The following is an 18407-nucleotide window of genomic DNA, read 5'->3' as shown; positions in this document are numbered from 1 at the left end:
GCAAAGATACAATCAACGATAATGCAATAGATTGTGGTTTGGTAGCCTCAAACCAGAAAAGGAAAGTTATACGAAAGATGAAAAACGAACGGAAGATGAAAGTAATAGCTACATCTCTTCGAGTTGACATTGAAGACAGACTTTTAAGCTGCCTGGGTTACGTACACGTTACTTTAGATGCCTCTAAGAACTAAGGTTTCACTATACCCATGACCCAATGTTTGTCCGGAGTCACACGTCCAGGTGAGACTGACCGTTGGTCACCTCGACTGACCGGCCCGGATGTCTCGACTAACCGGAAGTCGCCATTTACGCACATACCAGATAGATACCCGCTATCGCTGGCTACGACAATCACATCCTACTTATAACCATATTGTGAAGGTTATGGTCACACCACTTTCGTTTAATCTTCGACATCGGCAGGTAGATACAAAACTATCTTAAAATTCGACAGTTTAATGACCAGATACAATGTTTTCAAATACTCGTAATATTATCTGTTCCAAAATTAAAGTTCGTCATTTAAGATAGTTATATGTTGAGAAGGTCGCAATAAGTGGTCATTTCCTCTTGTTAGTGACTGCCCTATCCGTGATGACCGCTGGTCAGTGTAAGATGACCGTACATTAAATTATGATTGGGAGACGTACTTTGTAATAATTTATCCCTTCCTTCCGCACGGACTCGGGAAACCTTTGAAGTTTTTGGAGAAAATTATGTGGATTGAATTTTAACGATTTATTGAAATATGATAGATGAAAATGAAAGCGGTTCCGATCCGCCGTCCAACTGAGAACATTAATCATAGAGCGATTTCAGAAAACGTTGGTTTGGGTTCAAGGAGTCTGAAGGAAGGAGCCACTGGCAAAAATGGTCTGATATTTAATCAAATTCATTCAAAACTGTGTCCATGCTATAAACGGCTAAGAAGATATCTAGACAATCTGTTATTTATTCCAATTCATGTATCTTAATTAAACATATTAGTTTTTTTTAATTAATAGCTATGTGGCCACAAATTCCCCTGTTACAAAAAAGCACCAAAAATATCGCTTATATTGTTTTACACCAATTATGTTTTATTTGTTTTGATCATTGAAGCCAAATGAGTTTAACATGATAATACATTAAAAACGTATTATATATTGCATTAACCTATACTGTGAGCCCTTTGAAGTTTTTTTCACTTTTTAGGAATTGACTCAACAGCCATATCAACACCTTTAACCAAGAAGAGTTTCGAGATTTGATGACTGATCGAGATACAATGCCCGTAGCCCTATAGTTTAGAGGATTACTTTAATAGCATTTACCTTTCTGTAGGGTGTCAGTCATATTAACACCTAAAGTTAAATAAAGACACGAATATGGCAATATTAAGACGGAAATGGGATATTATGGGGCATTATTCTAACTAAAGAATCCCGTGGCAGGTTCGCGTCAGGGCGTCTGTCGATGAAAGCCCCAAAAGATTGATATTAAGTATGCTGTTCCTTCTTTTAAAACTGGGGAGGGGAACAAAAGGCGAAGGATTTCATATTAAATATTTTCGGATTTTTACCAATCATTTAAATCACTAATGTCAGATGAACCTAGGCTGATATTTATACTGGATAATCCTCATCCGCAACACAGCTGTAATTGTAACTACTTACGATATAGATATTTTAACCGTGACACGTATTTGCTTGTTTTTCTTTGCTGTATATGACCATTTGAAAGGCCGAAAAGTAATCACTTGCTATACATGTAGACTGGTACAGTATAGAGCTAGAATGTTTATCACAATTTAAATATTTAACGGATACAAGCATAAAAAATACACATTGACAGACCATGACAAATAAATCATAAAACTTTCCGGTTTCCAGGAATGTCCTGGAATGGTTCGTTTGGAGCATATGAAAGCAGACCATTCACGAAAATTGATCAATCCCATATCAAGAAACTGTTTTTAATATTTCTTACTCAGAGGAACGGTTTGATAATTAAACTACGATTGGTGCGGACATAGGCGGCCACCGCCAAGAGAGCCAGTTGTCATTTGGACATTTTGTTTTCAGCAATCAACTATCAAAATTCGCCAAAAGCTTCTATCGAGAAATAAAAATGCTGTCTCGTGTGCTTGGTACATATACCGATTTAGTTTTTGCACGGCGACACAGGGTGCTATATGATGAAGGTCACATGTCCGGAATGTGGTCGTAAATATGTACATGGACTGCGCGACCCGGGCGCGGGCCAAATAGGGCGGCGAGCCCGGCCGCGGATGCCCAGACTTAGGCATAGACGGTCACCCGATAGGCATATTTGCATTACCACAATGCAGTTAGCAATCGATGACGTAGTTAAATGTTCGATTCCATTCTTTATATTGATAATTTGGAGTAATTGATTGATTATTGATTGTAATGTGATATGAAGTATTCTAAAAAGGTCAGATGTGTGAATGTAAGGTATGCAGATCATGATATTTAATGATTAATTATATCCAATCTAGGCCAGGCGGGGTCATGAGATGAGATCGGTTGACTTTGAGACGCACTTCATACGTCGGTGCCTCCTGGCTCAAGAGTCTGACTAAAGTGCTGAGTTGGTAACCTTATACAGCTTGTGGTCGGTAAATATTTTACCAATTCCGGTTGTTCAGCACTAAACAATACATCTGTCCTGCTTTCACGCCAATGCCAGAAAATCAAAACATAATATAATACTAGTATGTCGTGAGTTTACCAACAGTTGACTAGAGGTCGTGCGTTTTGGCATGATTGTTACGCGGATCAGGCAAGAATCGAACAATTCCGAGGGAGATGGCGGGAAAGGCAGATGCAGACGAGACTTCAGATTCAGCAGAAGGCAACAGATGCATCGGTATTCAGAGTAACATCAAAAGTTTCCGGAAATCAATAAGCCAAAGAGGATAAATTACCGCGTTCAATCTCGGCACCAAGCAATCATTTCCTTAATTTGAGTATGAGTACTAGATTGATGTCGACGTGATGTGCGGGGAGCATCCACTTCACGAGACAATCAGACGATTGACGAATGTGCGCGTGCGAGCAATTAGCAGAGGACATCGTGAGTACCTTTCCCGCCAAGGCGTCGGCATCTGTTGATTCGTCGGCACGACAGCAGCACTGACACCACCTGATGGACGGCAATGGTATCACGAGACAATCTACATGTACATGATATGTCTCCGCTGTGATAAGGGGACATTACTGATCTTCTTTGATATTTCTGAAAAAACACAAGACATGAAGACCATGTACCGGCAGTATGGCCTGGAAATGTTTCAAGAATATTGAAAACTTTTTAAGCAACATGATGGAAAATTACCACACCTAAAAAACTAGCACATTGTGCGCAGGCGCACTGAACTTGAGTGTAAAGTGGTGCATCCCTCGTGTACATAATTTAAATCCTTGCAGGTTCCCTTTCATACCTCTATATAAATAACGATGGTTCGATAATAATACCAATGAGATGGTTTACAAAATGTAGTTCCATGTTCGGGTCTTGTGGCATTTTCAGACAAATGGCGGGTTGATACCTAGTTTTCACGTGAAAACTGGTACAACTTTTGACATAGCCACCTTACTTTTATATTGGTTATATCCTTATCCTTAAAAACGTTCAAATATATCAGCATTATAACTTGCAGGCATGTTCGCATCATTCTGGTTCAAATAATTGAGTTTTTCTCTCAGCTTTTCAGAAAATGGGACACCGATGGTATCCATACTGGGTGCTCTTGTTCTAACTTTTTATTATAAATTATATTCTGACGCTTGCTACGTTATCTCCACGCTGGCCCGAGGTCTCCGCCTGTTTTGTCTATGGTCCATCTGATATAGCGTAAAGCAGTGATATCGCTATCTCCCGTCAAAGTTTTAAAACAACACAGATTTTATCAAGATATTTTTTATTGCTTCAATAAGGCATTTAGAAGTTGACATCAACTCACAATTTTCAAATAGTAACATGATTATTTTTTAATGTGCATAGTAAACCTTCGGCGGTAAAAAACAGCAAAACTCGAAAAATCGAAAGAACTGCAAACTGTGTAACAGTCAACAAAAGTCAAACAAAACAGGACCGCTTGTACGCATAGAAGCCAAACATGTCCCCTTGTTGCCAGTAAATCTGGCTGACCGAAAGTGGTCTTCCATTGGTCCATCAAGTGTTGACAAACATGATCATACAGTATTCAAGAACATAACAGGAACTTTGAACTTCGAATTTGGAATAAGAAACAATAGCAAACACTATAAAGACATTGAGACATACAAGTTCAAGTTTAAACTTTTACCTTTATACAAATACGTCTAATTACTAAATATAAAAAATACTCATGTATACCCCGCTCAGATATCATTACACCTGTACAAGTCTTAAATAAATTGTGTCGTTCATTCTCACAGTTAAATAATTTCATTGGTCTCAGTTTTCCCGGAAAATCTCCATCCCATTCACTCCCCTGTCTCTGCTCAAAAATATAATTATCACATTAGCAGACGACAAAGGCGCTCACAAGTCTATTGCTCAACATTCCTGAAAGTTCTAAGACTAAACAAGGGATTGAACTTGCTAAAACTTCTACTAACAATTACACCCATATTCACGGATTCTAAAAAATCGTGATTTTATCAAGATTGCTGTTCCAGTAAAACGCTGTTTTAGCAAATTAATCTTAACCAAATTAAACATTCACATCATCTTGTCATTTGCTCTTTATACCATTACACTTACTGCTCTTACAGAATATTCAAAGGAAACAAAATCAGAAAAATAATTATCACAGTACAAAAATACTTAAAAACCCCAGACCTGTTGAAAGACTACGAAAATTTGTTTCGACTTTTGTTAATTTGAAGGCATCATACTTGTTTGGGACGATCTTTGAGTAAATTTAATGCATCGCCTTTGAAACCCCATGATGAAAACAAGCCATAGCGAGCCAGGCCGAGTCCTCGATGCATGTTCCTAAACACAGCCAAAATGCGACAGGAACTCGCTGTATTCATTACACGAGTTCCTTCAAAGTCAAACAGTTTAGACAAGTCTGCAATTTGCCTAGAAAATACTACATGTAGTTGTAATAGCTGAAAGCTAGCTTTGAGGTAGTCTTCACGCAAAGTTTCTTTAAGCGTTGAGCTACTCTGACGGGACATGAACATTTAGCGGGCCCGGTTTCACCACGTGTCACATGCACGTGCGTAATGGACTGGTCACCGCCAAATAATCTAGCTCATATTACACGTACTAAACATAAACGAAAAATTGGGATTCCATTTTCAAAGAGGTAGCCGAATTTTACCACGACATATAAAAATACCAAAAAGAAGCATTTTCGGAAAAAAAATGCATTTCCTTGGCTTATAAATAGAAGATACTATTTATAGAGTTCTATTTATACTTATATCACATTTAACATCAATTCTTAACATACCCACTGAATGGCACTATGTTAAAATTTAAAAATTAACATTCATTTTTTCTCGATAAAAATATATTATCCAGGTCAAAAATTGACCATTCAAATGCATTTGATTCAAGACAAATTCATGACAAATTCGCAAAAATAAATTAATGTTTGAACACATGTTTTAATGCACGAATGCAAAGTACACTGCCAGTCTGTTTGTACGATGTTACCAAGAAAATGACCATTGGTCATAATGTACACTTTTAACACTGGACACACGTCCAGTTATCTTTAAGTACAGCTAACAGTGACTTTGACATTCTTAAATTGCCCATCAATGGAAAATACCTATATATATAAATATATACTCCTTATGCAGTTTTTTAGAGATGAGGGAGCTATTATGAAAGGCCAATGACAAATGTAGTTAGGCAGTGAGTTATGTACACAAGATTTGGGAGTTAAAAGAATGAAGCAGTTACAGAATTTTGAAGTCATGATTCGTTAATATATGTATTGTTCCATATCCAGGCAACTTCGCTGCAAGGCTAGGCCTTAGAAGTTATAAATAAATAAAGTGTGACCTCAGTGTTATCACAAAAAAGAACAATAAAACAATGAGAAAAACACAATCTTAATGATTTAACAGTGGGATATGACATAACTGTAACATAGTATGATGGTGTGTCTGTACATAGCACTAATGTCTCGCCTACACAACTAGCAACCATTAGTATAATGGTCAACACATGTATAGCTGGCTGCATGAAGCATGGGATGAAAAGGTCATGATAATGAAAGTATGAAAGTCTGGTCCAAATGTGGACAGTGGGGAGTAACTGGGTCAATCAAAACATGGATATGTAAATATGACTTTGGATGCGTAAGTGACCATCTTTGATCAGTAAATGAATTAGTGAGAAACAATGGTAAATGAATTAGTGTGAAACCATGGTAAATGAATTAGTGTGAAACCATGGTAATGAATAATGAGGAAAATATCACATATTTAGGATAGATATATACACATTTTGTTTAAAGTCTTTTTCAAAATTGTTCAATGTCATTTCCAAAGGTTAACTTGTTGTTTTAAACTTTTAGCAGATAGTCCCTTTCAGAACATTACAAGATGTCGTCAATGTTAAAGAACTATGTCTATATTTAAAGGCTAAATGGTTGTATTTTTAGGATTTTTTTGGTGGATTTTTGATATTTTTTTCTTTGATATTTTTATGTTATATGTGCGTATTTCATTACACAACAGACATATACTGTATGCAAAATATACATAAACAATGTAACTATGAACATATCAAAACGTTTAAACAATTAACACTGAACAGGATATATTAACACTTATATGTCTTCGTTGTACTAACTGTCAAATCTTTTGAACCAGATCTGATTAAAAACAAGAAATTATTGAGATTCTACTACTTTGTAAAAAGAATGAAGATTGAATAAGAAGTTATTCTGAGAAGGAATACCACGAAATTAATTAATGAATCTTGTTTTACATGCATTTCATACATGGTATGGTAAGTATGGAAACTTAGCAACAATTAGTGTATACAAGGAGTGACTTGATTTAGATGTTATCAAAATATAATGAGGAATAAAATTGAGCGTTATTTGAAAAAAGAGAAAACTTGGTCCTCGAAATGGTTGGTCCCTATAATGAGCTTCTTTATGACTGGCAGTCTTTCGCTTGAATTATATAAACATGTGTGATTAAAGGCACTGTCTCTATTGTAATGAATGATTTAACAATTGTATAAGATTAGGCAGTTCTGTACATTTTGATGATATCATAAAATATACCATATAAACAGTTGACAAAGTCCATTTGCAAGACGGTTTGCGCACTAAGCGAGGAGAGTTACAATCTTTCCACCATAACAAGCATCCGGACACTCGTGTAAGTATCACTAAATGCATAAACTTGTAAAAAATATTTGTAACTATCACTAAAATAAAAAATATATATATTCAACTTTTGTGTTTTCGTTGTAAGAAAGTCTATCACTAGTCGAAATGAATATCCTGAACATCAGTGGGCGTTGTTGGCTGTTCTTTCAAATGTTCATGTTGGGGTGTATGTGTGAGTGAGCTTGTGTGGTCCAGTTTTGATGCCGAGGTCTCCTCGAGCCCCGAACTTGAGGGCGCCATCGTAGACAAATTCACTGCTAGAGTCTGTTCTATTTGTTCTTGGCAACCACGAAGACAGTCCTGTAATTTTTTAAATAAAGACAATGACATTTTGTTAAAATGACTAAATGGCGTTTGAAGATAACATTAAAACATACATCTCCTTTCCAACAATAGGGGTGTTGACTCCAAGCCCTAAATTGTAAATATACTAAACGTTTATCAAAACTTTAAGATAGAGCCAACAAAACATTGCCAACATTATTCATGAGATAAATTTATATTGAAAAGAAGTCAAGATATCCCCAGATAGGTGGCAAATCCAGACCCCATGCCAATCTAAATTATACACACTTCACCACTGTTAATGAACAGAAATTGCTGTTTAATTAACAGATTTAGCCCTTGCAGACATTTGTTTCAATCAGCAGTGTGTCTGAGTTGTTTTACAATTCTCAAGTGTGTATCTGCCCTAGTTGTAAATTTTCTTTTATCTGATGAACTTCGGTGATACCATTTGGGGCAATAAAATTGTCTTTGACCAGGCAGAATACAAATCTGGCAGCCTTTCCTGGGAAGATCACCTCAATCTCAACAAGACTATATCTTGATTAATGATTTACCTAAATTAAATAAGTGTCTTTCTTAATAAGATTATATAAACAGATGCACATTAGCAGAACTTACCAATTCAATGCCTGTGATTTCGTGCAGTTTTTGCAGCAGCTTCAGGTCAAGATGTTGGACGTTACTCAACCCATGGATTGCGGCCCCTACACTGCCAGCTGCGATCATAGATGGTGGATACATCATGAACTTGCAGTCTGAAAAAGAGCGGATAAAAATGTCAAACACCAAATAAAGACACAAACTTTCACATTCATACTCACACATTATACAACTGATATACAGAAATAACACTTTTACATCCAGTTTATTGCTGTCTGATCCTATATTATTGCTGCTATCCAATATCATGTGAAATCATTTATCTAATAAAATTCATGGCTTGCAATTTGCAACATAAACTTGCCAAGGTAGAGCACCATAGCTGGCAGGTAGGTGGCAAATAATGAGGGTTGTAGTTCAGCATTTTATTGCCTTTTCATATCCAGATCAATATCAAGATCAATGAAATGGAATAAGTAGTGATCAAAATAAAATTATTGACAAAATTCCTCGCCACCAATTTCATTGGACATAAATTGTTTGATAAAAAATTATCTGGTATGACTTCCCCCAAAAATGTGAGATACTTTTTTTGAGATTAGTGAAAAGTTGTTTTAAACAACCTTTAATTTCAATAATGGACATTCTTTGTTTGAAATTTCTTTTGTAAAACAAAATCATTGATATAACTTGTAACCACAAGAATCTACTCAACAGAGTTGGGAAAAACCGCCTTTAATTTATGTCAAACTGTAACTTTTTGCACCAGGAAACAAAGCAAAACTGTTATGGTTTTATGGCTTGAATTGGGGACATGTGAGTTATGGGAGGTCCCTGTTGTTTAATATCAAGTGACCCGACACCCACTGAGTGCCTCGCCTGGTCGGTGATGTTGTGACCATAGGAGGTATGCTGTCAGTGGACAATGCCATGTAGGTCAGGCTGTGTTCACCATTGTTTATGACTTTACAGCTTACTGTCACATGGCTGATATGTTTGGTATAGAGATAAAGCTACATACACAAGGCTATTATGACTGTCTGACCAGATATTTTACTATCAATTTGACTGTATGAAAGCTTTCTCAGGCTTGCTTGTCCACAGGTATTTGACCATGAGTAAAGATACTGCACACAGTAAGCTGATTGACCTAATCTGGGTTTCTATACAGTGCCAGCCACAGGAGACAGTATTCACCATATAATGGACATTCTTACAATCCTTTCAAATCATTGAATGAGCTACAAGCCAACCACATAATCTTAATTCTTAAATTGAGAGGTTAATCAGCTTATTAAGATTTTCAATGACGTTCGGTGCACACATTTTGAAAGATTTTTTCATTCATAACACAGTGTAGTTGCCTCGTACATAATTGATCATAATCCACTATGGCCTTATTGTTACCCATCATTATAATATCATGCATGTTTAATTATTAAACCAGTATATCAATAATCATGAAATGATTTGTTGGGAACAGAAATTTCTGATATTCATTGCTGTAAAATATGGCAGCTTAATCAAATGCCTACATAACTTTACAATCTAATGAACCTCCCTATGTACATGTTTGTTAATAAAATATTCTTTCTGTCACATTAATCAGCCTTACACAGTTTGGGGATTTGTGTTCAAAATTAAAAGCACCTATTTACTAATTATGATTAACTATATGAACTGTTTCGTATTTGCATTACTTTAACATATTATTAAGAGATTTAAGTTAAATCTAATAAATTGATATACTAAATATGAAATTATGGTTCAGTTTTTATGTCATATATCTGTAATATACACTCATTCAATAATTTGTTCATACTCGGCAAATGTTGCAAGTGATCAAGTGTTGTAAGAGATCGTTATCATGTGGATTTATATTGCCCTTTTATTGTTTGGTCTACTTTTATTTAGTAATTAAAATAATAATAATAGAATATAAATGTAGTGGGGTGCAAGGAAGTAGATTTTTTATGGAAGTCTTACCAGGTATTCTTCCTTTCCCTTAGGCTAAATAACTTTTTTAAAAACTTGGGAACTGAGATAAAATTCTATCTGGTGGTTTCATTTTGGCATATAAATGAGAGGTATTGAAATGGTTCAACCCACACAAGTCATTAAAATACTATCATTTAAATATTATAACAAATATAATGTTTATATTTACCTGTTGCACATAAAGCCACAAACGTCTGAGCATGTTTTTTAATCACGTCCATATCATGTCTATCTAAGGAAAGTCTACTTAATATTTGTTCTAAAAAGTCATGTGGTGTCACTGCAGAAAGGTCCCACTTTAATTTGCTTAACAGTAATGATTCCATATCCTGAAACAGAAGAAAAACAAACTGTTAGAATAGGAGAAATTGGTAAAAAACAATGTTTCACAGGTCAACTTCAAAGAAGATTTCCTGACTTCTATATTTTAACTATTTACATGTAGAACAAAAAAGGAATTGTTCTGTTAAAAATATATCAAAATAAATTGTTTGTAGTACATGGTGTGGTTAATAATATGCAGTTGACAAGATCAGAGGAATGCCATTTTCATAAAATACTTAAGCAAACAAAGTCAGCTACACCCTGGTTTATCGTAGAGAGAATTAACAAAACTGTCTGCTATTTAAAGTCACCTTTTTTCAAACTTAAATCAACTATATCAAAGGCAGCCCAAATGTTGGTTCTGTTTTACTATTTTCGACTTTTTACCAAAAAAAATAAAAGTGAATTCTGACTTTAAGTGCAAAGGAATGTTGAACAAATATGTGCTCACGGCCAAGTGTTTTACATCAATATCCATACCATTATGTATAGTATAGTGTTACCTGGCGAAAGGCATGTTCTTTATTTAGAATGAGAAGCAAAAATGTGACAGGTCGCGATTTAAGTGATTTCTATCATTTCACATTGAATTATTACATGTTACATTTATTTTAGAACACATTTGGATCAAATTCCATACATCTTAATTTGGATGACATTTCATAAAGACGAATTTACGAAGAAAGGAGCTATGAAAATACTGTGGTTTTTTAGTGAATATAAGCATGCTGACAGTGCAAAATCTCAATACACAAAAACGTCATCAGTGACGTCATTTTGAGCAGTGTCAAAATTGACCGACATTTCTGAGCGCATGCATTAGTATACAGCTGATCTGTTAAATACACGGAAATGAGCAATACACAGAAGTGTTGTGTATTGAAAAATAGTGAGCAAAAAAGATATTTACCATTAACATTGAAAATGATATTGAATGGTCCGTATATATCACAAGTTTTTCCGCTGCTATTGGACATGTCTCTTTTAATTTTGATGCTATAAACATGCACGCTGCACCAAGCAGTTGAAGTCTAGTTCTTGATGTATCACACACTGAGAGAAATCTATCCAAATAGTTCATTGATAATGGAAACACCTCTTCTTCACACCTCTGTTCGTCGCAAACCTGGAAGTAGAAAAAATAAGCTTTATTAGTTAATATCGTAATTTGGTAAACGTTATTAAAATAGAATTAAAATAGAATATAACTTTTTTCATTCTTATTATTTTGAATTCTGAATCTCCTTTAGATGTATTTCAAGAACCTTCATGGAAAAGTAATTGACTATGTTGTATGTGATTGTAGCCTGAACTGACTGCTAGTTCCGAGTTCTCGTGCAGGGAAAGAACAGCTCACTAAGCGAACTATACAATTTTTAGACCTTATGTACTTAAAATTATGTTTTTAAAACATTCCTGCATAAAGAGCTTTAATTCTGGCTATCAATTTGTGTTTCATTTATAATTAGTCCAGTCTTCCCGCGTGTACTCGCTTCATAAGTTTGCAAACGTTGCACAACCGCCATGATTGCCCGCAACGATATGCAAGTTTATGAAGGTGATACAAAATATATTTTAACGGCTTAGAAAGTTTCCTAAGCACATAAACTTCGATTCCAAGTCACTGTCATTTTCGTACACCCTCAGAAATACGAAAGAATACAACATTCCTTAACACGTATGGAACACAAATATACCTCTAACATCCATTGGGCGACCATCTTTCGCATGTATCTTTTAATGTCTGTCTGAACACATTTAAAATAATTTGGATTTGGTTGGTATCTGTCTTCCAGTGCTAGCAAATTCTGCAAAACACGACTGTCTTGTATTAGAACAGGATCTTCGTAAGCCCTCCTCGGAGCGTCAGTCTCAATACACATCAAATCCATGACTGTTTTAATGCACAAAGTAATCCACTTAAATAATGTTAATAAATAAGAACAAATCACACAAAATAAATAATTTAAGTCCAAAGATACGTGTTGTTTGGCCGGTTTAACATTCAAGACTGATTCAAAAGTACACGTCTTCTCACTATGAAGATCACCGGCCAACAGTCAGATTTTACGAATGCACTGAGATCGATATATTTTCATTCAATCGTTCGCGCATGCGCAAACGGCCTTAAACTGAGAAAGTTACGATAAAAATTCAGGAAAAATAGCTAAATACTTAAAAGTGTAAAAGAAGTTAAATGAAGAAGTTTGAAAGCACGTTTTGAAATTGCATACATGTTGAAAAATTGCATTTTAGGCTTTGTTTTTGGAATTTATTTCACTTTCTTTCTAGACCTCTGAATCTAGCGTATCGGAATGTTGCCCGCCCACCTCATGAATATTCATAGCCTACATGTGTAGGAAACAAAGAAATTTTGGATGAAAAATAATAAAAATAACAAAAGTAATAACTATTTGATATAATATCATGCAATTATATTTCCAAAGATACGTTCTACATATTTTTGCAACAATTTTGAAAAAAATATGTGGAGAACAATTCTTCGAAAAAGCGTCGAGTATAAGGACATCATTTACTTTCTTAATTTTAGCGGCAAAATACATAATGCACATATGCATTGTAGTTGGATTATAATTTTATCATTATTCTATCATATCTAATTAGTGGGTCGAAATATGTGATGCATTACATATATTCTTTAGTTATGGATTTTATTCGATTTTTTAAAGCGAACAGTCCTTTCTGCATGTTTAGGATCTATTTTGAGAGTGATATCAAGGTCAACGAAGTACTTCAACCAATCAGCGCTTAGCACGAAAGAGGTGGAAATTTTATGAATGAAACAAAGTGGGTGAGCCGGTCTGTTTTTTTGTGTAGGCCTGACGGGCCGGGAGCCACTCCTGTCGTTGACTTGATCGCCGGTGTGCCCAGCTGCGCGGCTCGCTCATTGGCTACCCGGAATCCGTGGGTGTGGCTTCCACTCCGGGCCCGACCCCTGACCCCAGCCTGTTGAAACCCTATAGTCGCTGGATTCTATACGTGTTGCACTTTATAATGAAGAGTCTTAGTACTGGAGAGACTTAAAATCTGGGTCGAGGACTCACGGATTCCAATCGAAGAAAAATGTCTCAATATATAAAAAAAATCCCATTACATTTCATCAAACCATTTTGTAACAGTTTCGCTAAATTATTCAATCAAATGTTTTTTTCACAATCTTTGATCATTAGTGAATAATGTTTTCTTTTTATTAAAAAAGAAATAAATGGCCATGTATGTGATAAGAGATAAAGTCTACAGTCACCCTAGGCGCTGATTAAGGTCAATGTTTATGTCTAATTAACTTATTAAGAGACACTGACACTTGTCCCCTTTTATTACAAAATTTCATCATTTTACCCGAGGGCATACGGATCCACAAGGGGCCGGATAAACTCGCACAATAGATGAAGGGGAATAACTTCAACACTGTCAGCTTTCATCAAAGTACATCATAAGCCACTGTTTTATCCCCCCTTTTTAAAGTTGGTTTCTTTGGTAACCGCATTTTTTGAAGGTTGATTCTGTCTTTCCTGCTACTACATACACTAGCTTCTGTTGGAATTTCTACTCTAAACGAGTATTTTAGCCACACCGTTTATTAGTTTTAATACACAGAAGTGATTTCTCTACCTGCCATGGCTAATTTAGTTATATTTTTGAATTATTGTTCAAATATGATTGGGAAATTCATATGGAAGATCTATGTGAGGACTATGTAGGTCGCAAATATTTACGTTAGAAAACTTGTGAAAAAAACAATGATTATAATACCACAAGTATGGCATTTTAAAGACCGTCACTAATTACCAATATATCGAACAGTTTACTACGCAAATACGAACTTTAGTAGGTAGATATACATACGAACTATTTGAAGCATGATAATGACAGATGAACTCTAGTATCTCTGATTGTCCTCATGTCAATACGCCAGTGTTTACAATCATTATCTTACCAAATTCCAATACCATTCCAGTCACAGAAATGAGAATTACTGAAATTGAGAAAAAGAAGGAATGCTACTTATTGAGGACATTTGCACAAACAAGGCAAACAGTAGTTAGGATAAGTCGATATACTTATAAAATGCAATTTAATATTTCAACAAATAAATAATGTGTCTCGTAGGGCCAGCCACAACAGAAAAAGTTTGTAATTCTGATGCGGTGTCGCAGACGGGAGAAGGACAAAAAACCCAATCGAAGAAATGAACAAACTTCAAGGACAGTTCAGATTCGAAAGCAATGGAACAAGATAGGCACAAACAGAAGGACACAATGTTACGATATTAAGATATAGGTATAATGTTTCCAATTGATTATTAAGCAATATTTATAGTAGAACAAAACCACAATAGATTCAATTGAATTAAGTCAAGCAGAATAGTGCACTGATTCAAAGATATAGGGGGAACAAATAGTTTCTTAGTTCCATTTTGTGAAAGTAGGTGGTAAAGTGGGAAACTTTATCTAGTCTCGGGCACTGTTTTGAAGGTACTTATCTGATATTTACCATAATTAATCGAATATTTACTCACGTAGATCAACGTAGTGGTCTCAGGTTGTACAGTAAATTGGCACCTGTAATTATGTTATGAAAACTGAGAACAGTTTTATTGTCTTGCACAAGAATACTGACAAATGAGTTGAATAACTTCTCCATTAACGCTCGACAAAATTAGTATAAGGTAAAATGTAAGTATAAGGTTAGTATTCATGCACTTGAAGGAATATCAGTCAGTTGGTCACTCGAGATCTCTGGCCCGCATGCTCGTGAAATTGTGTCATTTCAAATTTAAATATACAGTCGCAAAAACAAAAGTTTTTTCCCTCGAAAAACACATTAAATCTTATCTTTTTAATAGTAATGGTGAAGTAAGAGAAATCAACACAACCTATTGAACCATAATAGTAACTAGGAAAGGGACAGGAAATCCTCCACATCCGGTAAGTGCGGAGAATGGAAGGGGCTTGGGTTAGTGGACGGGTGTCAGTGTTTACGGATAGGCATTCAAATGAAATAGTAATCCAAGCTTATGGCGGCTACCAGATTTGATCCTATTCAAAGAAAATCATATTTCTGATGGGCAATCTCTATGGGGAGTGCTCGAACAATGTATGTCGCTTGTTGTTCACACAATGCGCTGATGGGCAGTCACAGCTTTGATGGTGCTAATGATTGGACCTTCTAGTGTCGTTATTTTCCTTTATATCATTAGGTGTCACGGGTGCGGTGAACAAAATAAGGTTCTGTCCGCCGTGTGATATCATACCGGATGTCCCCAGTGTCGCCAGGAGGCAGGGAAACTTCCGTCGCGTCTTAGCGCTACTAGTTGTCAAGACAACTGATGTAAACTTTTGCAGTACTAATCATTCCCAGACGAGTATCGGCCCCTAACGTTCAAAACCCTCTGAGCCACTGACACGGTGTTAACGGTTATCTACATTATACCATTGACCCCTTTGAATATTTGAATATGCACAGCGGCTTTAAATAGCTATAGAAGAATGAATATATTATTTGATTTTTTTTTCTGTTCATATTGACCACTTTCGCAGCGTTTTTTTACGAAATTTTCCCCCAAAAGTGATCAATAAAAACAAGACCAGGGAGGAGACGGGTTGACTTGCATCTGCCTGCCACTGATTGCTTCTACTACCATTACATCATCGGTTCTGTAACATATCTCATAAAAGTCTACTCTACATGCGTAAAGACTTTCAATAAATTCATTCAGAATAATTGATAAAAATGCCACCATGTATCGGCGCTATCAACATGTATGTAAACAAAATCGACCCAAATGACATAATATTCTGCAATCGTAGCAAGATTACACTATAGGTACTATTTGGAAATTCACGTTGAAGAGTGTTAGTATCCAAAAGCCCATAGTTCACATTAAGTGCCAGTTGTCGCACAGGTCGTGTAAAAAAAACAAAGTGTTACTTTAGCGCAAGTCTGACTATAGGCGTGAAATTCACGCCCGTGACCATTAGAGGCGCCGTGAAAAGCCGTCAAAAGGGGCACCATGCGGCCCCGGGATGTCGCCTGACCCTGCGGGACAGATTGTGACACTTTTACCTCTCGTCGCAATTTCTAACACGCCTCAGCATCAGCGCTGGAAAAGTATTTTTTATACGATATGTTTGACCAAACTTCATCTGTGAAAAAAGATAGTTAACAAAAAGTACCTTGAAGAAGTAAGACATCGGTCCGTTAGCCATGTGCTTCATACTGGACCAGGGGATGCTGGTGAGGAGATTTGTAGACGATGGGTGTCCATTAGCAGAAACCATGTGCTTCATACTGGACCAGGGGAGGCTGGTGAGGAGATTTGTAGACTATGGGTGTCCATTAGCAGAAACTCGACACCCTACTGAATAATAATAACAACATGAGCGATGTAATTTAGGGAACATAGATATATCATATAAATCATGAATACTAATAATCGTTACTCGGTTACGTGTGAGAAGGTGACTCTATTAAAACGGAAAAGACCATTAAAAATACATTGGATTAAATGATTTTTCTTCAGTGTTAGATGAACAAGATAGCCATGTTTGTAATATAGAAAAAATGATGTGGATGACAAAGGGGAGGGGGGGGGGGGGGTATACAGTTATGTATACAATTGAACTGATCAATTTTGATACCTCTATGCGTTTCCGTTTTATTTCCCCGGACACATATACATGTTATAATGGGTCGGGGGCATCCCCTAGTGACATTTAGAATGATTATTCATGATTTTTATTTATGATGATTTCATGCATGTAATATTAAAATGCCGAGAACAATCAGCACATATACAAAGAAGTTTCGTTCCTTCATTTAAAAGAAACCCCAAATTCATACACAGTGTAAAATGTCTTCCAAAGTGATAGGTTACTAATTCACCGAAAGGCTATTTCTGCTACACCGCATATATGCACACGGCACAATGGTGATGATAAATGAGGCTAAAGTTCGCCCTTTTTTAATATTTTAATATAATTTATTTAATACAATACAAAACACACATACACTCAAACCCCATCTTACATCAGATCATTTCAACATTAAAGTGCATTTTAGGTATATAAGGACCGAAGTTCGAGTAGCAATAAGATCAGCAATTCATACAATTTCCACGCCGTGCCCGCAACAGTGCACCATTCCTCCCTAAATAGAATACCCAAAGTTCATACTTCTTTGCAGTGCCTATTGAAAAAAATACTTGATAATTATCTACGTAATATTTGCTTCTGATTTCACCCTGATTTTATCTTTATTCATATATACCATTTTCCTCTATGTAATCTGTTCCTTTATCTTTATTTGTACGTCAATTGGCCGGTAGTAAACAAATAATTTGAATGAAAGTACAAACATAATAAGATCTAATAGAGTCATTTAAATAAATGAAAACCAAAGCAAAGTTCGATTACCACTTCTTTGAATTGGTTGTTTTCTTCTATTTAAATGATTTTTAAAAGATCACTTGATCCTAGCCATACATACGTATGATCTGCAAATGAATGCCATTCAATTCAAATACCAGTTACTATAAAAAAAACTTCACAGCAGTCCACAATACTCCATTTCTTTAACTGTTGAAATTATTTTGCGCAACCATCAGCATTTTCAATAAAATCGATCTTGCTTCCATTTTGATGATAATTTGACGTTTACAATAATTAGCGATCAGTTTAATTCCATTAATTTCAAAAGGCTGTGTCATTCACATTACTAATTATGTTCCGAAAACCCCCAAACAATAACAATATTTTTCGCGTATTTGAAATTAACAAAGAATTACACAAAGTTTGTTTGACATTCTATTGCATTG

At 35.7% G+C, this 18407-nt stretch overlaps 1 protein-coding gene across 1 annotated transcript; it reads right to left on the bottom strand.

The window, feature by feature from the left end:
• Nucleotides 1-3911: 3911 nt before the first annotated feature.
• On the bottom strand, nt 3912-12615 carry LOC128238716 (G1/S-specific cyclin-D2-like). The gene is made up of 5 exons (XM_052954891.1): nt 12268-12615; nt 11481-11696; nt 10416-10575; nt 8267-8403; nt 3912-7660 (listed from the first exon to the last, which is right to left on the bottom strand). Exons 1-5 carry the CDS (start codon nt 12460-12462, stop codon nt 7457-7459), a joined length of 912 nt encoding a protein of 303 aa, XP_052810851.1. The 5' UTR covers nt 12463-12615; the 3' UTR covers nt 3912-7456.
• Nucleotides 12616-18407: the final 5792 nt, after the last annotated feature.

This window comes from Mya arenaria, chromosome 6, assembly GCF_026914265.1.
Source record: "Mya arenaria isolate MELC-2E11 chromosome 6, ASM2691426v1".
NCBI lineage: Eukaryota > Metazoa > Mollusca > Bivalvia > Myida > Myidae > Mya > Mya arenaria.
Note: the sequence above shows the minus strand (reverse complement) of the source record. Positions and strands in the feature narration are given on the sequence as shown.

Coding starts and splice junctions, on each gene's coding strand:
- LOC128238716 (XM_052954891.1), bottom strand. CDS start 12,462: ATGGATTTGATGTGTATTGAGACTGACGCTCCGAGGAGGGCTTACGAA. Junction 10,576..11,480: donor TATCATTTTCAATGTTAATG/GTAAATATCTTT, acceptor CTTCTGTTTCAG/GATATGGAATCATTACTGTT. Junction 8,404..10,415: donor TGTGGCTTTATGTGCAACAG/GTAAATATAAAC, acceptor GCTCTTTTTCAG/ACTGCAAGTTCATGATGTAT.